This window comes from Ambystoma mexicanum, chromosome 6p (genome assembly GCF_040938575.1).
Source record: "Ambystoma mexicanum isolate Mex_15411 chromosome 6p, UKY_AmexF1_1, whole genome shotgun sequence".
In the NCBI taxonomy this organism is placed as follows: Eukaryota; Metazoa; Chordata; class Amphibia; order Caudata; family Ambystomatidae; genus Ambystoma; species Ambystoma mexicanum.
In genome coordinates this window covers 653,415,584-653,437,642 of record NC_090935.1, presented here as the reverse complement: position 1 = coordinate 653,437,642, position 22,059 = coordinate 653,415,584, and the positions used below count along the sequence as shown (strand labels likewise).

Below are 22,059 nucleotides of genomic sequence, written 5' to 3'. Positions count from 1 at the left end.
AGAGTGAACACTGTCCAATACCATTTTTTTTTTTAGCTTTTGGGTACCATTATCTGAGATCTGGGAGTGCCATCGGGACTAAGATCTCCTCTATAGAGTAGTCCAGTTTTTAGGGGAATAACATTTAACTCCATTTTGCTTACCCTCCTCTTCAGGTAACGCATGAAGGAAAGTTTCTGCAAGCAAGAGATCATTGCTTTGGGCAAATAATATATTATTTCTTTGGAATAATATCTGCTTCCTCCCTTAGGTGGTACTGCCTCGGATGTAGTTGGGGAATTCTGCGTCTGCCTCGCCAAAGCCTTTGCTCCCCCTCCCAGTTTTATCAGTTTTCTTGACTTCCTCTGCTTTGGTAAACAAATCCTCCTGCAGGATCCCCTGCTTTTACTTTTTTTCCCTTTCAAATTTGTTTATTGATTTTCCAATAACAACATCCTAACTCTAAGGGAGTCCAGAACAAACCGTGATAAGTATTCATGAGAGGTAACACACAAACATTATACATCCCAAAGGAATCAGTAGTTGTGTAGACACCCTCCTGCGGGCCAGCACCAAGAGAAAACCAGGGAGCCTCCGGACAGCCCTCAGCAAATGTCTTGTGCGTCCCAACAGAGCCACCATGGGACCCAAATCTAGTTGTCCACCGACAATAAGCGAAACCCTGGGTATCAATATTGAGATATGAGCGGACAGACCCAAGCCAGGTGCAGAAAATCAGCTGGGCAGGAACCACTTCTGCAGCATGTTTCGGGGGTACTCAGGAAGTGTTTACGCAGTTTTGCCGGGGTATGGTGGACCCAATGCACAAAGTTGAAGTGAATCGGCTTAAGCTTAGAGTTCAGGGAGACCCTTTGAGTCTACAGCATCACAAAGTTCCAGGCCTCCTCTGCAATTTCTTGTCCCAAGGTCTCCACCCAATGCTGCCTGGAGGCATCACCGAACCAAACGATATCAGACTGGAGACTGCGGTGCAGACGGGAAACCAGACGACCCTCCCCATGTGACAGTATCGGAACGTTTAGTAGTGCCCATGTAGCTGGCTGCTTCGGGAACGATGGAAATGTGGTTTTCACAGTGTTCCGCACCCTAAAGTACATGAACACATCCAATGAGGTGGACCCTCTCTTGCCTTTCGCCCCCTCTGTAGCAAAATAAATGTATCCTCCTCAAAGTAATCACCAAAAGTGTGTATCCCAGTATTCTCTCCCCCGTGATCACCATACTAGCCATATTCCTGATGGTAAGGAGCAGTGAATATAGAATATTAATACTGACCTTGCGCCAGATAGCGCAGATAACATTGACAATAAGCACAGATCCTGGCACCACCTTGGAGGCACCCATAATGCGCCCTTTGCACCTGAACATGGCGTCCAATAAAGTGCATGGCTTACCAAAACTCCAGGAAGTGCGCCTGCCCCCCCCCCCCATAATATCATTCCAAGTAAGGCAATGCCAGGCACACCTTTCCATACCGCTGCATCAACGTGGTGTATGCTACACTGGCTTGTTTCGCAGCCCAGATCATGTCTGTGATAATCCCCCGCAGACTCCGGGACAAGCCAGTATACAGGAATAGTGGAATGTTGATGGAGGAATTTGGGCAAAACAATAATTTTAACTATCGAGATGCGGCCCATTAAGGTAAGAGGAAAGGCACAACACTGTGCCATCAAATCCTGAATAGAGCTGATGGCTCTACCATCATTATTGGAAAACAGTATGGATGGGTCTTGTGAAATCGCAACCCCCAAGTATCGAGTACTATCATTCTCCCAGGCGAAACCATAGCCATCCTCAAACACCATAATCCCACTGGTAAGCAAAAAGACCACTGATTTACTCTGGTTGATCTTCAATCCAGAGAACTCGCCCATTACCGGTGGTAGGCCACAGACGGCGTCACTTAAAAACAACAACAGGTCAGCTGCATATAATTAAATAATTAGACGATGTGGGCCAAGCTGTACACCCAGCTGTATGCGATGGTCCTGCAGTATCGCCACCAGGGATTCCATCGCAAGCACAAAAAGGAGAGGGGACAAGGGGCATCCACGCCCCATTTCTATCGTTTCAGAGCAGTAACACCCCACTGCGATCCGTTTCTCCGGAGCATCATAAAGGAGTGAAACCAGTGAGATGAAACGTTCACTGAGACCAAACTTCCGGAGAACTGCTAGATAGGGCCATGTGACAGTCGAATGCCTTTTTCGCCATCCAACCATACCGCTATCGCCTGCGTTTCAGGCTTCTGCGCCGAAAGGATCCCGAATAAACGGTGCAAGCCATACATCGTGTTTCTGCCTGGTATAAACCCCAATTGATCTGCCAACACCAACCCGGGCATCAGTGGGAGGAGGCGATTGGCCAGAACCTTAGCATAAATCTTGTTGTCTACATTTCTTATGAATATCGGCTGGTACGAGGCTCAGTCTTCGGGAGGCTTCCCCCTCTTATGCAGTAAAATAATAGAGGCTTCATGCAACAAAGGAGGCAAGGACCCCTGATTCACTGATTCGGCATACACATACAGCAACAAAGGAGCCAGAAGAGGTATGCATGCTTTGTAAAACTCTCCCGAAAGACCTTCAGGGCTGGGAGCCTTGAACCCAGGAAACTCTTTAATGACGACCAAAATCTCTTCCAGCATCTCCTCACTATTGAGAGCTTCCCTAAGCGGCAGATCTACCCAGTACAATTCAACCGCATCAAGATATTGCTGTAAACTCGCAGTGTCCCGTACATATCTAGATACATAAAGGTGTCTTTTTCAGCAAAAAGTGGTGTCCCCTGGGGGTCTCTGATCACCTCGATATGTAGGGGTTTTTTCTCAGCAGCCTAGCCAATATGCCCTTCACCATACTCCATTACCAAGCGGCCCGATCTGAAATTTGGCCTCCCTACACGCGTTGATGGGCAATCTGTCCAGCTCCAACCTTAACGCTGCCAGAGCCTTTTAGTATCTGCCGAGGAGGCGTAAACCCCCTCCAGCGCCTTCAATTTCTCTTCGTTAATCACTAGTTCCCTCCTGATCGAACAGAGTGTCCCGTTTCCTTTAGCCATACATATACCCCTGATACAACACTTAATGCTTTCCCACAGCGCCCCTTGCAAAGCGACTGAGCCCACATTGTGGTCGAGGAATGACACCATTTCATCATGGATTACTTGACGGAACAGTGTGTCCAACGGGGCATCAGGCTTGAAACGCCAGGAGTTCATACCCGCCCGTCCCCCAGCAACGACACAACCTTAAATGACCGTAGAGCGGTCAGACATGGTTCTCAGAAGAATCGTACATGCGCCCAGAGAAATCCTCCTGTGCGGGACACCAGCAGGTAGTCCTGCCTAGAGCTTGACCCATGTACCCATGAATGAAACGCATAATCTCGCTCATCTCTGTGTTGTACCCTCCACACACCCACCAAGTCATATGTCACACAAATATCCAGGATTTGCTTCCCTGCCCTGGGTGCGAACCCCTATTACTGCCGGATCTCGAGTAGGGTCAAGCACCGTATTCAGATCCCCACCCCATATAATTGTTGAATCGTGGCTGGTGGCAAAGTTAACCATCACCCACTCGAAGAAATCGGTACTATCCACGTTCGGCCCATAGGTGTTAACCAGTGTTACCTTCACCCCCTCCAGAATCCCACAAACCATCAGGGTCCTCCCTTCCTCATCCTTCTTGGTGGTTATTGATCGAAATGTTACTGCCCTGTTGATCAATATCGCCACACTCCTCACGTATGTTGAGTATGAGGAGTAGTATCTGTGACAACCTCATTGAGAGGCCCAGCGGGATTCCATACAGGGAACAGGGTGCGTCTCTGAATGAATGCCACCTCCACACTATGTCTACGCAAGTAGTGCAAAACCCACCTGGTCTTAGAGGGCTGGTTACCCCCCCCTTTCTATTGCATGTTACTTCCTTAAAGGCCATCCCATGAGGCTAGATAATCGCAGCCTGTTAACACAACCTCCTCAACACTTGTTTCAGAAAAGTCTCCAACGCTATTACACAAATAAGACACTGTATTGTTCAGGGACTCCAGTACACAGCACCCCTTAACTCCAACTGGTGCCCCGTCACCTCCTCCCTCACAGGCAACTCTGGACTCTGTGCAGTGGTCATTCACATGTTCTTGATGCGCAAACCAAACACAACAACCCTGCACCTCCCAGAACCCACCCCCCGGGACAACCCCCAACCTGCCTGAGTCACCCCCATCCATCTCCCAGAGGGGCCAACAAGGCCCTCTTCCCACCTGCCCTCCAAAAGAACCCAAAACAGATGCAGCGCCTAGGGCGCTAGTACCCAACCACTGTAAGCCAGCTCATCCAACAAAGTACAAGGGACCCAGGTTTCCGGATCATATATATCTATCAATCAGTGCCTGGGTTGGCAGACAAACTCCTATCAGCTGCCCAATTGGTTCAATAGTCAGTGCTCAGGGATCCTCTTGTCCTTCTTGGCCATGGTTCCTCACATCATTGCAGGGCCTCTGGTGATACGAGCGGCCAGCCCCTCCAATGCCATCCAAGAATGAGCCAGCGGCCTCAGAATAGAACCTTCCCCTTGCACTGAACACACATTTTCACTGCAAAACAGCATTGTGTACTGTATGTTCTTGTCTCAGAGTCTATGTTTAACCCCAACCAAAGACCTCCTGGACGCCTGTACCGCAGCTGAAAAATCCAGAAAGACGTGAAATCTATCTCCATCAAACTGGAGGTCTCCCTTCTGTCGTGCCATGTGGAGGATGGTTCTTGGTCCCGATAGTTCAACAGGCGCACAATGATAGGGTGCAGGGGAGCACCCAGGCGCACAGGCCTCAACGCCGGGATCCGATGTGCCCTCTCCACAATGAATAGGAACGAGAGCTCTGCTTCTCCGAAAGCTGCCTTGCATAGGAACTCGACAAACTCCTCCATCCTGGACTGGCCCTGCTGCTCCCGGATCCCGACGAATCTGATGTTATTTCTGTGGGCTCGACCCTTTAAGTCCTCATTCTTGTCCGAGACTGACCTGAGTTGATCCTCCAGTGCTGACACCCTTGTTGTAAGCGCTACCACCCCGTCCTCCAGACCAGACACCCTGTGCTCTACCTGGTACAGGCGATGCTTATCCAGCCGGTGCTGTAGCATATCTACTTTCAAGGTCGGAGTCCATTTTGGAGTCCAATCTGCCAATTCAGGCCTTGAGATCTAGCAAGATCACTCTGGTATCCAACTCTGGTTCCTGGGCCGCCCCTCCATCAGCGGCATCCACCAGTCCCTGATTAATCTGCTGGGGCTGGGTGCGGGGGGTGCCTTACAGCAGGACCCCACCTCAAAAGGGTTTTGTTGTTTTTTCACATCTGGACAATCGATGAGCTCAAGCCACAAGGGCAGCAGGGCCACAGGGCCATAGGGGACAGGCCGCTTCTCAGATAGTAAATAGGGACCAGTCAGCAACCACAGGATTCAATTGTACTAGCCGACACTGGCGAGTCAGACTCCACACTCGGATGGACCACCACACTTCACTCAGGGCCCCAGCACATCCCCAATAGGAATTGCCCGGCAGGCTGATACCCACAGCACCAACCAGTCAGCGTTCGGCAGACCCACCGACCGGCAGGGACATCAGAAGCCATGCCAGGCCACCCAGGCCAGAGCCGTCGTTACTCTCCCAATCCAGAAGAGGGTCCATCAGTGGTACCAGGCCCAGGATGACAGAAACTGCTCTGCCTCCAACTCGCCACCAACAGGTACCAAGGGACCACAGATCTACTGTTCCATCTTCGCTTGCCTCTGCAGTAGCCTACCAGTGCAGGGCCAACCTCAGCTGCCAGTGGGCATGATCTCAGACTGCCTCGAGGTTGCTCAAATGAATATCCCAGCTAGGCTCCGGGGGCAGTCCACCAGGAGAGCGCCGTACTACCCTGCACCAGCACACAGGCACCGGAGCACCCCTGCCACAGGGGGCCACCATCACTTTCCCTAGCCCCATCGGGCTGGCAGCTCCAACTGCACTGCACTCCCAACTCGGGCAGGCTGCCCTCCACTACCAGCTATCCAGCTCTACACCTCACTGCGAGCCGACAGCACCCCTGCAGCGGGGGTTGACCCCCCAAACGAGGCGATCCAGGAGGTTCCCTGGAGTTGGCCACAACACAAGATTCCTTCCAGCTGGACAATGGGGGAGGGGGATCAGACGAGCCTAAAGTGAGCCGCACCCCACACTCACCGACCCCTTCAGACACCAGAATTTACAAACGGGTCACCCCGGTGCCAGCGTCAAGCAGGGTTAATGTGAGCTAGCTCTGGGAGCTCACAAGAAGTCCGCCATTCGTGGTCGGGCTCTCTAGTGCCACCCTTTCCCCTGCTTTTACTTGGTATGCCTCATTGCCACTGTTGTGAATCAGGATTGTATGCCATCTCTATAGTCGGGGTATGTGATGCCTGCTAAGATATCTAGGCCGTATTGCCGACCCAGGGCTGACTTAACTGCGAGCCTGATGTAAGTGCTTGACAGGGTATCAAGGCCAGATCAGTAGGCATTAATACTTGGTCTCCAGGTTGTAATACCTCTCCCCTGCTACTACATAAATCAAATCCAATGGAATGTTCTGTAACTACTGATGGATCGGAAGCTCTGTTGCCAGGTTTTTCAAACCTAAGGGTGCCCCAGTTTGTGTCAACTGAGCCTGAGCCCGATCCCACGCCTGCCACCAGATGTGAGGAGCCAGGAATGAATTCAGACACAACGGGTTCATGATTTTGATCAAAGACTTATATTAAATTTAAAGGGGGTTGGCAAATACCTCTGTGTCCCTGCTCTAAAAGGTGTTTCCATACTGAAAACCAAAACTTAAGGAACTGCCAATGTCAGAATTTCCAAAGCAAAACTGTCCCATGTCCAAAATACTATTCTGGCCCTCTCACTCTAAAAATCAACTTTAAGGTGAAAAGGGAAAATGTCTTTGGCCTTTAGCAGTGTACACATGTTCAAAAAGAAAATGCATAACTTCAACATAACGGCTCCAGTGGGATATAGTTCCTTGTCCCAGAGGGTGATTCCCTTCTAGTGGATTTCTCTTCACTCTGTTTTATATTCAAGAATATCTGTTCCTTAAATTTCTCCTGATCAATAACACAACTGGTACATAAAACAACTTGGCTGTTATTCTTTATCTTGTTAGGATACCTGGTGCACTCTCCTGCCATGTTTTTTTTATCCTCTTTAATATGTTCCACACAGCCTTTGGCTAGTCCTGATGTATCCTTATCAGGATTTCCTTAAGTAATTTATATTACCCCCTAGGTCATGCAGGTATGTTTCCCTGCCAAGACTTTTTCACATAATCATGTTCATAAATTGTATTCTCCTGGTATACTCTTGCCAGGGCTTTTCTCATGTGTGCTCTGTATACACTCACAAACTCGACAGTCTCTTATACTTGTTTGGTCTTCCTTGAATCCACGTATACTATCCTACCAGGGCTTTTCTTACAGGTGTACTGCATACACTCACAAACGCGACAATCTCTTACGCTTATTCAGCTTTGCCTTTTTACAACATATTCCTTTGCTTGTTCTTCCTCATGTATTTCATTTATGATTATTTACTTTTGACAGAGTTGCTTATATGCCTCTGTGTCCCTGCTTCCCTTGGGTGCACTAAACGGTTCTTGTTGGCGTATGTTGGTTCTTCTGCTGAAAACCTGCGGCGGCCCTACAGCGTTCTGCTCCCTCACACTGTTTCTGCTTTTCAGTTTCTATGTGTCTCATGCCTCCCGTTGGCCTATTCCATGTCTTCTTTGGCATACGTGAAGTGGAAGCTGCTTCCTAGTACCCGCGAATACCCAGATGCCTTGCATCTGCTTCTGGTGTCCTTACCACATACTCTCCTCAGCAATCTGCTCCCAGCTTCTGTGTCGTTGAGCCGGTTTGCTCCACGTACTCTGTGCTAGCGCCACTGTATCTCGGACAGCACTGAGAGAAGCAGCGTTCTCCAGCCAGTGTCTGCTTGTCAGCTGCTTCACTGGTTTAAATTTCCCAGCCTCAGGTTTGTTCCTCCAACTACTAGTGCACTCTTGACTTCCAGTGATCCTCATTACTCTGTTAATCTTTGTTTGTGTCCTAGTATTCTCAGATTTATGGTAATGGCAGTCTGTTTCTGATAACTTATATTCAAAGTCTGGAAACTGTTCTTAAGGATATTAAAAGGCAAGTCAGTTCTTGATTAATATGCAGAGTCTGATAATGTGTTTTGAGGATCCTTCCTAGGTGGGTGAGGGGACGTATGGCAATAGTTCATCAAGGCATGGAGAATGGCGGGGTATCCTCAAAAGAACAAAGGGGATACCATGTCTCATCCAATGATGTTATGACCCCCTCCCGAGGGCTATCCCCCGCCCCCCATCTGATCCTCCCTCAAGGTCGGATCAGATAGCGGCTGCTGTCCTTTGGCCACATGGGGAGAGGTCACTGCCAGGAAATGAGTGATGACACCATCAGAATCATCACGCCGGCATCTTATCATTTAGTTGTCATGTACTATATTACCTCACACATTCACAGCACCTGTTGTACTGTGTCCTGCACATATTTTCATCTGTCTCTATCACACTCTGATTCTCACTGTTCATAGTTGTCTTTCCTTCTTCCTCTCACATGTCATTGTTCAGACATTTGCTGCCATTCTTACATTAAGATAAATAACATAGTCCATTCTGTATGACAGTCTTTTGTGCTCCCAGTTGTAACACACGTTTTCTTTTCAGAGTTGAGTGCCTAATTGTTGCAAATGATGCAACTGTCAAAGGTGGAGCTTATTACCCCATCACAGTCAAGAAGCACCTGCGTGCACAAGAAATTGCGATGCAGAATCACCTTCCTTGCGTATATTTAGGTAAGTGACATTGTAATGTGCTATAAATGTTAACTTGGAAAATGCTTTGTCCTGGTATTGCACACGTTACATTAGGGCGCTAGTGGGCTTTGTGCCCACGTAAATGCTTCAAATACAAGTGACTCTGGGGACACACCCCTGCTCAGATGTACAATCTTTGCTCTACAAGTACAACGATGTACATGGAGTTTTAGTATGAAGTTACTTAGATAAGCTACTTTTAAAATTTAAAGTTTGTTTATATATATATATATGTAAATTTGCACCCCCCTGTTGTGCAGCTTATGGCCATAATGGTGACATCACAGAGGAAATACCTGATGACATCACTTATGACATTAGCTCTCCACTCCACCTGCACACGGACACAGTTTTCTTCCAGTGTATGGATGATACTTCAATCGCAGAACCTGACCTTGGACAGCTGGCGCCGTCTCTTTGCTTCTCACCATGACATCGCTACGCCCTGCTTCTACCCATGATGTAGGACTCAAGTTTGTCCTCTATTGCCATTTAACTCTTCTACTCCCTTAATCTCGTCCTGGATGGTGGCAGATGACTCCTGGGGGCAGTGGGTCTCCTCTACCTCTCACTCCTCTCACTCCTTCATACCTATAAATCAGATATAATCTTTTACCAAACTACTACAAATGAAATCTTTGCAAGTAGTTGTGTAGCTGCTGATTATTTCTCACAATGTACTCATTGGTATGATCTATTCCAAAATGCTAAAATCACGTATGCCGAAATGTATTGGTAGTCTAAATATGTGCAAGTACCTAGAGTGATCTTATGTCTGATGCCATCAGTTAAATAGTCATTGTTGTCATCTATGATGTTATTAGTGATGGCACCAGTAAAGTCATACATGATGGTATTAGTGATGTAACCATAATAAATATGACCACAATGATGACATCACAGTTGACATTCACATCACAGATGACATCATTAATTACATCACTGATGACATCACTGATTACATTACAACACTAACCAGCCATGGGCAGTGGCAACAACATTTGGCCGTGTCCACTGTATATTTGAACACAACAAGGGGCAACTGTAAACTGTGATGTCCTCATTGTGCTCATAGGCTGCGCAACAGGGGGCGCAAAGTTAAGGTGGCTTTAGTGTTCTCACCTTAACGTCCCTGCAACTAAAGTATTTTCCTTGAATAAAGTTATTATTTTTTTTTAACAATGTATTGCTCATCCTAACGTCCCTGCAACAAAGGTTTTTTCTTGAATTTCCAAAGATTTGTTGTAGCATAGTTTTTTTTTCTGCACCACTGGCCATCAGCCGTGCCCACTGTATATTTTAGAACACTACCAGACCACTAGCCATGGCAGTTGGCCAGGACCAGTGGGCACGGCCTTCGGCCATGGCCACTAGATATTCTAGAACACTATCAGACCACTAGCCATGGCCTCAAGCCATGCCCATTTAATTTTTCAAATCACTCCCAGGCCACTAGCCATGGCCTTTGGCCCTGGCCAATGGGCACAGCATTTCGGTGCTATGCGGATGACCCTCTGCTCGTTTTCAGGCTCCCCTCTGCTGCCTCTTCTCCCTCTCTCATCTCAGATTGTCTGTCTGCAATCCAGGAGTGGTGTGCTGCCAATAATCTCTGCCTTAATGCCAGTAAAACGGAGCTCCTCCTCATCGGCACACCTGCAACTTCCTTTCCTGTCACTCTCTGGCCCGCCTCCCTTGGCCCTCTTCCTGCTCCCACCTGTGAGGCTAAGAACCTCAGAATCATATTCTACTCCACACTCTCCTTCTCTCCTCACATCTCTGACGTCTCTAAGAAGTCAAACTACCAACTACACCTCCTGAGAGGTTTTCCACACCTTCCCCCCCAGAAGCTCACTGTCTCCAGAGCTCTGGTTCTTTCTAGGCTGGACTACTACAACAGCCTCTTTTTAAATCTGCTTGCCTCTACTCTCTGCCCTCTACAACTCATCCAGAACAGGACTGCGAGCCTTGTCCTTCGCCTCAAGCCCAGGGATCGTATCTCTCCAGCCCTGAAATCTCTCCATTGGCTCCCAGTGGCTGCAAGAGTCAATTTCAAGACCCTGTGCATTGTCCACAAGGCCTTCTGGGGCCTGGGACCGCAATACCTCCAATTCTCTCTTCGGAAATATCTTCCTACTCGAGCTCTTCAATCCTCCACCCCCAACTCCCTCAGGGTCAGTCGCTTCTCCAAGCAACGAGTTGGGGGTAGTTCTCTTTCTCCGGCTGCCGCCTCCCTCTGAAACAGCCTCCCCGCCTCTCTGAAACTTGAGTCATCTACTGTTTCGGAAGCACCTCAAGACCTTCCTCTTTGCTTCCGCCTTCTCTCTTCCTCTCCCCTGCTGATCTCCTGTCTGACACTGCACTGGTCACCTGGCTACTTTCTGAATCCGGGCCCAGGTCCCTGCCTGCCCAGTTGCACACCCAAACTGCCTCCTGGCAACCCTTGCACTTGGGTCTGTATCTGCAACCCTACAGTCCCCTTACCTGCACTTATTGGACACCTGCTGTCTGCACTTTAACCCTCACACTAGCAACATGCTGGCAGCACTACTTATTTTTGATCCCTTGTATGGCACTCACATCCTCCCCTTCCCCTGGCACTTTTTCCCCTCCCCTCACCCCCCGCACTTGCGCAATCTCAACGTCACTAGGCCTAGTAAGGTTGTTGTCTTTGTTCTTCCCTCTGTTTCCCCTCCCTTGCCTCGTTGTGCCTTGAAACACTTGTGTATAGGCACGTTATAAATGCCATATCATATTGTATATCATGCCCACTCTATATTTTGAAACACAACCCATCGCTCAAAGACGTTCATCAATCACAGACAGATTTTTACATGTTTTGAAAGTGGTATTGGTATGTATAAAAGATGGCAGGCTTTGAGAACTCACCATTTGTTTTAGACAATGTGCAGCGAGATAAAATTATTTGCCAAGGATCACACACTTCGGTTGAGCAGCGTGCTACATGCCCCTTGTTTTATGGCCGTCTCTTGGTGACTGTTGTGAAACATCATACAACCCCAACTAACCACATTTAAGCAGCACAGAATGAAAATGCCCGGCTGTAAGAATAACATTTGCACTGGTACTTTTGCCCCCATAGGGAAAATCAAAAGCTGGCACCCAAGTATGCACAGTAGGTGTACATATATCCTAAAGTGAAATATACAAATGTAGTTCAATTGACCTTCCCCTTAGAAGAAAGTGCGCAAGACAAAATGGCATTGGACTTTTACAAAAAGGAATGAACGCCAGAAAAATAACTTGATAGAGGAAATGTTCCAATAAATATGCTGGCAACGAATAAAAGGTGTGCAACTTTTAAACCCAGCACTCTGCAGTGAAATATTCCCTGGAAAACAAAATCCCAATACGAGACAAGTGCTTGTGGCCTTGTGGGTAAGCGCCTGCACTGGGAACATGATAACCGGAGTAAAATTCTGGTAGCCAAATACTTGACCAAGCTTGCTGACCACGAAAAAAAACAATGGGTTGCATCTGCCCTCTGAAAAAAAAAGTTACTGTCCAACCACATGTGTCCTTTACTTGTGCCCTGAAAAGCAGCCACAATCAGGGATAAATAACTGCACCAGTGTCCAGGATTGCAAGCTCTTTTGCCACATCCTGGGCAAATACTCATAACTTACTTGCCCTCTCATAATTTCCCCTTCTCACCCCCATGTCTGGTATTCAACGATACTCTGCTTTATAAAGATAACTTGAAAAGTACACATACCATAGTGTCATTCAAATATATAAATCCTTATAGAACAATGTTTGGCAAAAAGTGTACAATTGTGGCATATATTATAATATATACATTCTAGTTTGCTTCACACGTGCAAGCTGGATTTGCAATTCTCCATGTAGTCGCAGCTCCTTACCCATACTTCCAAGGATTGACAGTAGCACGGTTTAAAACGAATTATGCGATGCCGTGTGTTTTGAGATATTTAAAACTAAGAAAACACACAGCATCCAGGAATGTGGACTGTCTCCCATCAGTGCAGTAACAGGACCAACCTGCTTAGCTTCAAAGTGAGGAAGGGGCTGTCCCGCTCAGGCCATGTTGCTCTAAGTGGTCTTGTAACTTGCGCTCATTTATAAGTGACACGGCCTGAGGGGGCTAGCCCCTTCCTCACTTTGAAGCTAAGCAGGGTCATCCCGGTTACTGCATGGATGGGAGTCCCGAATGGCTATCGTGTAACTGGCCATGGCAGTGATTTTTCACCGACAACGTCACTGTAGCTGTAAATATCCCAAAATTCCATAACCGTGGAAATGAATTACAAATACCCTTGGTTATAGGCCTGGTTATTATTTTGTAGTCCTTATACCTGCGGTTATCGGGAAAAACATGCTTCCCTGCCCTCCCAGAACCTCACAAAGTCCCCCCCACATGTGTGCCTGCTCCCCCACTCCTCTGATAGCCTCTTAACCTCCCCTGCCCTCACCTATTCCCCCTCAGCACTCCCTATTCCCTGTTTCTGTGATGCAGTTTGCTATGAAGTGTTGGCTATTTGGTCTGATAGCCAAAGTTACTGGAAAGTTTTGTGTTGCAAACTCAGTCCTTACACCGCCTCCAACTCTGACATTTTACTTTGTGTCCTATTACTTCCCCTCACCTGTACTCCAAAGGCATTTCCCTGATTTTTCACCTGGAGATGGCATTTTCCCGCTTTTTTTGTTTTCGGGTAACCAAGGTTATAGCCGCGACTATCTCTGCATCGAGGGGAAAAAAAGATGGCGGCTGTTTCATTTATAAACACCTGGTTTCTTGTTAATTTGCCAGAGATATAGCTATCTATTTTGGAGAAGGGCACCCCCATCTCCATCCAATATTTAAAAAAACTACTGGACGGAATAACCCCAAACCACAATAAGGCCTCCAGTCATTGCGTTGTGGCCAAGTTGCACCTGGTCCAAATCCATCCAGTGGTTTGAGCTGTGTGGACCGGCAAAAACGTACCTTTTTTGTCTATGGGAAAATGAATGGGGACTAGGCCGCAACTTTGTTTTTTGTTTTGTTTTCTTAATAACTTTTTTATTTTTTAACAAATCATTCCCCAAATTTGCAGTCTGGTGGGGTGGGGGGACGGGCATACCTAGTTGTCTTCAGAATTTCAACCAAATCCGTTGCATGAGTCAAAACGTTATTAGCAATTCATTTTTCCGGGTTTCCTATGGGAATCCGACTCCCCTTAACTATGGGGCGTCGACCGCCGCCCTATAAAATATATATATATATATATATATATATTACAAAACCTAGGTTTAACTCTCTCTCCCGCAGAGATGCATGGCTTTGTTTGCTTTTATTGCAGTCATAATTAAACAATTGTGTCTTCTTGAGTCTCCAGGACATTTTCCTGAGCTGGGGTAGTAGGTTGATGGTTGTGGGTGTTTGCTTTCACTTTCTAATTGTTTGCACTGTGCCATTTCCGTTTCTACTGTTTTTGGCTTGTAGTTGATTCTGGTGGAGCGAACCTACCCAGACAAGCGGATGTGTTTCCTGACCGAGATCATTTTGGCCGAATATTCTACAATCAGGCGTGTATGTCTTCACAAGGAATTTTTCAGGTGAGTTGCAACTGATCTGAAATCCTTAGGCCTGGTCTATACATGGCTGTTAAATGAGGAGGTGCAGACAGGGTCCTCAGGGTTGTGCCCCGGAAATTAGAAAATGCCAGATATGATACAGTATGGCACTCCCTGTTATTTGTTCAGAAGTTTTTATAAAATATGTTTTATTTTATGTAAGATAAGTGCTCAATCTTCTTATAATCTTGAAATTTTAAAAACATTTTGTGCTCAGTGACACAAAAAGGATCCATAATTTTGCCAGCCCCGTCCAAAGATGGACACGTTCTTATGTGAGGAGTCTTAAATTGGACCTTGTTAGGGTTGACTTCCTATTTTTTCTTTTGAAATTGTCTAAAGGTTGACTACAATTCAACCCTTTAGATATTTAACCCTTTTGTGGGGGTGTTGTTTTTAATTGGGCAAAGGGGTCCCCCAGGCCCTCCTCTCTTTTACAACACTATTTAGTTTGCCAACATTAATTCTAACCCGAACACTTAACATTATCAATTTTGTTGTCGCCTCTTGCCCTCTGAAAATAATTTTCCAGATCGACATTTCGATTGACTCGCTATTCACAGTCTCACTTAGTTGACATTTGAACCTTGACCCCTTCCCTGTAGTCTCTGCTTCAGATAAGTTACTGCGGACTGTGACCAGATCTGCCTTCTTCAGCTCTGCTGGAGGTTTCCTAACTCTGAGCTCCTCGGCATAGTTATGAGTGCTGTTTCTTTTGTCTGCCCCTTATTAATCTCCTTTTGCCATATGATGCACCCCGTTGTGTCCTATCCACATTAGTCTTTCAAGCTCTCACAGCACTGCCTCTTTAGTAAGTAGTTCAGAATTCACCCCCTCTGTTAATTCATCTGCAGCTTGTCCAGGACCCATCATAATTACTTTGTTTTCAAAATCGGTTACTAAACCGTGATTCCAATGCCCCTGTTTTTCCTGACGTTGCCCATTTTCCACCGGCTTGCGTCAGCCCAAGGTTCCCATGACCCATTTTCACCTTTCACTTGCATGCCCTGAACTGTCTCCTTCTCCATTGGATTTGGCTACTTCTCTGTTGTGCCATTACTCATCCAACGCCTCCTTGCATCTGTCTGCTTTTCTAAATATACTCCGCTGTCCACATGTTGCTATGGTTCTCATGTTCCTTGAACATAGGTGTGTTTTTGTATTAAATACCAGCATTGGTTTCTTCCTCTTAGCTTCTCTTGCATGAGGTCTGGACAGGGATAGGTGACCCAGAATACACAAGGACTGCATCAATAAAGAGGATTCTGCTGAACTACTCAGGAGAAAAGGGTTTGCTGTACAAACACGTAATGTCTACTTCCTGGGTTTCATCTTTGTAGATGGAGCAGTGCTACTTTCCCCATCAGTGATTGCTCACAGGACACACCAAGCAATATTCCCCCTCATCCCTACCAGTGATCGAACACTATGGAGCCACCTATTACTCCCCACACACAGCACAGCATCCCATTACACCTTTCGCACACCACACCTTCACAGCTAGGCATGGGCTCAGTTCCATACACCCTGCACTGACATATAACACTAACTCTATTGCACATCGCCTCTGCCATAAGAATGAGCTACTTTTAACAACAAAAAATCAAACTGTAGCTTACCACATAACTCTTAATCTTCTTAAACACAATCCCCCCCCACCCCGCTTCAGTCCAAAATGTACCTCTGCTGCACCCATACACACTGCATTTACATATGGGTGACTTGCAGGGTCTTGGCCACCCTTGCATAACTTTAATGGTTCAAATGCTCACATAAATATTAGCACCTCCCAAACCTCTGCACTCCAGTCTCTCGGAGGGCCTTCACCCAAAACCGTGTTGGAACCATAATATTCATTTCAACTTTGATCATTGCATTTTATTAATATATTCCCCAAAGAAAGATGGAATGAATTTCCACAAAGGTTATGCTGTAGTGAATGCACACACTGAGGTTCATTGGATCTGATCTGAACTTGGTTGCAATACCAAATCAGAACACTATGCATTATCATGATGTGCTTAAGTCTTTAAAGCAAGTGTAACAACTTCTTTGCCCGGTAGCCAGGTCGAGGCCCCTCCCACAGTGCAACATCTCATTGCATGCATGCAGATAAATGGATCACACTTGTCCTGCCTGTTGTCACTGTCCTTTTGTTGTCGGCCATCACAGATTGAGATTTATAAGGTGCTAATGGCTAGGATGTGGATTCCAGCCCTGCACCAAAGATGAACTGTGACAGGCGTGCTGCAAAACGTTGTGTTTTTTGCTTTTCAAAATAATTGCCAACATTGCACAAAAGGGAGTAAGGCGAGATTGCAACCTGTGTCTGTTTATTCTAATTTGTACAGCTCCTCCTACAACAGTTCGACACGCACATAATTGCCAGAGAAAATATTCTCAATTTAAGCATAGTTCAATGCTAGTTTTTATATTCAGTGATGCCCCCTCACCCCCAAGTCATTGTTCAGTCTTTACCACACTGGATAGAAGGGTCTTAGAGCATTCTTTACTTTTGCTATAACATATATCACTTGTATTGTGATTCAGGCAGTGCTTTGAACATGTGCAGCATGTCCTAGATAAGCAATTATCCAAAGCTAGCAAATTGCTGTTTCGGAGGATATGTTTTAAATGTACTCACCATGCTGTTTCTGGTGATGGACTTAATCGTTTTGACCTTCTATATTTGCTCCCCTCTAAAGTTCTTTGCATCACAAACTTCCACATGTTGCTCAACTTCCATATTTGCTGTGTTACGGATCATCGGTTCATTTGCCTTTCTGTATGGTTGTCTTCATCTTTTCCTCTCTCTTGTATTCTATTACTATTTACCTCCATTTCATGCATTGTATTAATTTGATAGGGCGTGATAGAATCCAATAAAACCTTGCGTGGCTATGTGGGACCGATTATTTGCTCTGAAGACAATGGAATGTTGGAAGTGGGTTGAAAGAATACTCGTATCCGTATCGTCAACCTAGATTCACAGACCCATTTTGCACTTGATCTAAGCCCAGACACCTCACAGTGATTTGCAAATGGCAAGTGTGTTTTTATTTCTTCAGTTAAATTGATTCTTCAACGAAGCCCCCAAGCCCAGAAGATGGACACCAGAGACGCATTCGGAGGAACCCCAAGGTTTAGATCAGGCTATGTGACATGAGCCTCCCTGTAAGGCAAGGGAGGTGAGCCCGCTCCGCTATAAGGCTGTGTGACAAATTGAGGGAATTTGTCCCTTCTCCCCAAGGGGGAGCCTCCCTGTAAGGCAAGGGAGGTGAGCCCGCTCCGCTATACCCTCAATAGGGGTAGAGGCAAGTGGGACCTCACTGGTAGAGACTCCCCCTTAGGGGACACAGACTCCCATTTCTTTGACAAACTCCCTAAAGATGTGCACACCGGGGCCTACATGGCATGCTCTAAAATAACAGACTAACCATCCAGATTGAGACAAAGAAACACTTATGAGATGTTATTGTCACCTAGAAAAAGAACCGGTCCCTTTAAATCAAGATATACCATCCATATACCATCCACTGGGACAAGTACCTTAAATGACATGTGCCCAACGAGTAATGAAGAGAGAGAGGAGCGCATACGCATGCAGAGGCAAGCACTGAGCTGCTAAACACCTGAGGATAGAGAGTGCGGAGTGAGCAGAAGCCAGGAAGCCAGCGAATTTGAAAATTGCACGAAAGTGATGCACAGGACGCCACAGCTACAGCAAATTCCAAGACTGAGAATCCGACAGGGCAGGATCCCGAAGGGAGGTGGTGGCGAGACCACAAGGGCTCCATGTTGAGCAGCCAGTCCACAAATCATCACCGATGCCACCGCATACATAAAGCAGCAGGGTGACTGGTTAGACATTGAGAAACCGAGACGCTGTGAGGAAGGAGGAAACGCAGACGAAGAGAAACCGACAGCGGAGTGGGATAAGAAAGAAGGTCCCTGATGAACAGGACTCCCAAAGAGGTTTTCCTTCACAGTTGAAGGTAACGGCGGGAAAAGGGAATAATGTGAGGCCTAGACAGAATCATTATAACATACTCACAGCTCGTCTCAGTAGAAATCACGAGGCAAAGTTAAACCTGAAATTGATTAACTTAAAGCATTATGATACAGAAGAACTAACTTCTAAAATGCTAAATAAAGAGATAAAATAACAGTGGACACTAATACCCTGGGAGAAGGGGAATGAAACCCAATATTCTGGAGAACAGTCTATAAAAGAGAATGAATTAATATTATGAGCCAGAGTTCAAAAGAACTATGCAATTGAACTATAGGCAAAGTCAAGTCAAGTAGAGTAGAAAAAGAAAAGGTTGGACTATAATTGCCTAGCAGGGGAAGCCTATCGGGAACTAAGGATTTCCAAGGACAAATAGAAACCAGTTACCAAGAATATAGATCTTACAGAAGGTCTCTGTAGGCGATTTCTAAAGAAGAGAGAAAAGTCCATAGTCCATGTGAAGAGCTACAGAGACTGAATCAAGAGAGACTATTTGAAGATTAGATATTAAGGAAAAACCCTACAGACTAGAAGTACCATAAGGAGAAGGGAGTAATTCTCCTGACCTAAGTTAGTTTTCAGAGTGGTAGGGTCAGTTAAGGTAGTTTTAGAAAGCAGACTTATTTCTTTGGATATTCACGTCTGACGGACGAGCACCATAGTTAATAACGTAGGCACGGACCACCCATAGCGATAGGGAAAGTTAGGCCTTATACTGTTAATTTAACAAAATATCGTGAAATGTGTCCTCCGAGTTTCTGCGTCCTTCTTCTCACTCGCCACAAATGGTGTCCTGGGTGGGATATATACCAGTTCATGGAGGTTTGGAACGCATACAATTCACAAAACTGAGATCCAGGGTCAAAATCCAACCGTAGCCACAGCTGAATCCATAGGGTTTGACCTGCAAAGTACTGAAGAAATTGAAATACTACCTTGTGAGAGACGTCTGATCCACATGGGTTTAATATTAACCCCTGCTAAAGGAACCTATATTGGCTAACCTCCAAATCTGGTCTGCCTTGGATACATGTTTTAGATGTTATGCCAGAAGTCATAGCTCCTGATTTCCGAGGGGACGTTAAAGTTGTCTTACATAATAATGGAACAAATCCTTATACTGTGAGAGAAGGGAAAAAGGTTTCTCAAGGCATTCTAGAGAAAGTGCTGTTCCCAGTTCCCCAAGAAGTGGCAGAACAAGAAGAGAACAAACAAGGATGCAATGGTTTCGGGTGAAGCGGATCGCCCCATTGTAGAGAAAAACCACAAAGAAATAGAGGAGGTTGCCCCTTACCTGATTTGTTGTTCGCTCTGAGGAAATCACCCTATCCTCACAGAAGTCTTTATTAAGGTAATCTCAGAAGAAGCTCGGCATAGTCAGGCTAGTCCCTTTTAAAGTGTTACTCTATAGAGGCGATATAACACCTGAGGGGGTATGCTGAACACAACTGGTGGCACCACAGAGTCATAGGCGGACTGTGTTAGAATTAGCACACTGCCACCTAAAAGCAGCTCACCAAGGAATGGGGAAAACCCAGAACCAAATACCTAGGTTCTATTGGCTGGCGTCTTTGCTGATGTCAATAATTTGATATCAACCTGTGAGATCTGTCAGAAGACAGCCAACACTCCTGTACCACCCGACCCTTTGCAACACCTACCCATAGTTGAAGTTCAGTTTTCCAGGATTGCTGTGAATATAGTGGGGCCCCTAGAAACCTCAAAACTAGGGAATCGCTTCATCGTGGTAAATTTCGACTATGCCACTCGCAAACCAGAAGCCTTTCCCCTGCGTAACAATACTACACAAACAATTTAAAAACATCTGTTGCCTTTCCTCTCCACAGTAGGGTTTCCAAAGGAAATCCTTATGGACCATGTTACGACCTTTATGTCGTACCTAATGCAAGAGTTAAAAGAGATGCTGAATATTAAAACCTTGAGGATGTCAGTGGATGTCAGTGTATCATGCCCAGACTGACTATCTCATAAAACGCGTCAACCAAACTTTAAAGAGAATATTACAGAAGCTGGTTGAGACCGACGAGAAGAATTGGGATGTGATGATACCCTGTGCCTTCTTTGCAGTCAGGAAAATCCCCTAACCTCTTTGGGATATTCTCCATTTGAGCTTGTGTATAGAAGGGAACAATGAGATGTCTCAGAATCACCTCCAAGGTCTCCAAGACCTCGGAGGAGAGAGAAGAAGCCCAATTGCCAATTTCTCAAACCCAACAAAAAGTTAAATCCCATATGAGAGCAGTGTCAGAAATTGTAAAACAATATCTGGGACAAGCCCAGGAACAACAGGATGTCTATAATAGACATGCAATCACCCATACCTTTTTGGTCAGTCAGTAATGTTTCTCTTACCCACATGAGAAAATAAAATGATTTCCCTATGGTATGGTCCCTGTAAAGTCCTGGAACAGAAGGGGTCCATTAAATGATGTCATATCACAACCAGATATATGTCAGAAAGCGTAGGCCTATCATGTGAACTTGCTTAAGGAGTGGGAAATAGATCAGAGTGAGAAGATCACTGTGACCATGGCGGCCTCCTTACTGAGTTCCCTAATGAAAATACCTTGATGTTCCCTTAGCTATCGCCCTCCCAACAGGACGATATTAAGGATTTATTAGAACAATTTTCTTGAGGTCCTCCCAGAGCTGTGGGGGGAGTTGATACTTTTTTCCATTTCATTAGGACACCAGCAGGGAAAACAATACACCTTAAGCCTTACCGAATCTGAGGCGTGGAACAAAGTAATCAAACAGGATTAAGAGGACATGCATAGAACAGACATAATTGAGCCTTCAGAGAGTCCATGGTGTCCCCAATAGTCTTAGTCACCAAACCGGATCCGTCGTGGCATTTTTGCATTGACTTCAGGAAGCTGAACTCAGTCTCCTTATTCGATAATTACCAAATGCTGAGAATAGATGAACTAATGGAGAATTTGGGCTTAGCTAAATACATATCAACTTTAGATCTGACGAAGGGATATTGGCAGGTACCTTTGAGTCCAGCCGACCATGAAAAAAGTCTTTTTGACACAACGGTGCCTGTTTCAATTTAAGATCTTGCCTTTTGGTCTTCATGGAGCTCCAGCCACCTTCCAGTGGCTAATGGACCATGTATTAAAAACCTATTTTAACTTCTGTGGAGCTTACCTAAATGATACTGTGGTTCATAGTGATAGTTGGTCAGAACATCTGTATGTGATCACCCGGGCCCTGAGAAAAGCCAGCCCACAAAAAATGTAATCTTGGCGAGTCTGCAGTAAAATATCTAGGGTTTTCCGTGGGGAATGGCCTAATTCAACCACAAACTGAAAAGGTAAAGGTGGTCCTAAAACAGGATGCTACAGGAGATTTATCCCTAATTTTTCAAGTATCACCGCCAACCTAACAAACAAGTTGAAAAATGCACAACCACAGAAATGGGTCTGGAGTACAGAAGATCACAAATGTTTCAAAAGCCTGAAGATTATCCTGTGCACAAATCCATCCTCAAGATGCCGGACTT

The 22,059-nt window shown here is 45.9% G+C and overlaps 1 protein-coding gene across 1 annotated transcript in view; it reads left to right on the top strand.

The window, feature by feature from the left end:
* Positions 1 to 22,059, top strand: part of MCCC2 (methylcrotonyl-CoA carboxylase subunit 2) — a 501,365-nt gene that overhangs the window by 109,977 nt on the left and 369,329 nt on the right. The window contains exons 5-6 of the mRNA XM_069627517.1: positions 8,775 to 8,902; positions 14,388 to 14,500. Coding sequence (XP_069483618.1) covers positions 8,775 to 8,902; positions 14,388 to 14,500 — 241 coding nt within the window. The remainder of the gene's footprint in view (positions 1 to 8,774; positions 8,903 to 14,387; positions 14,501 to 22,059) is intronic.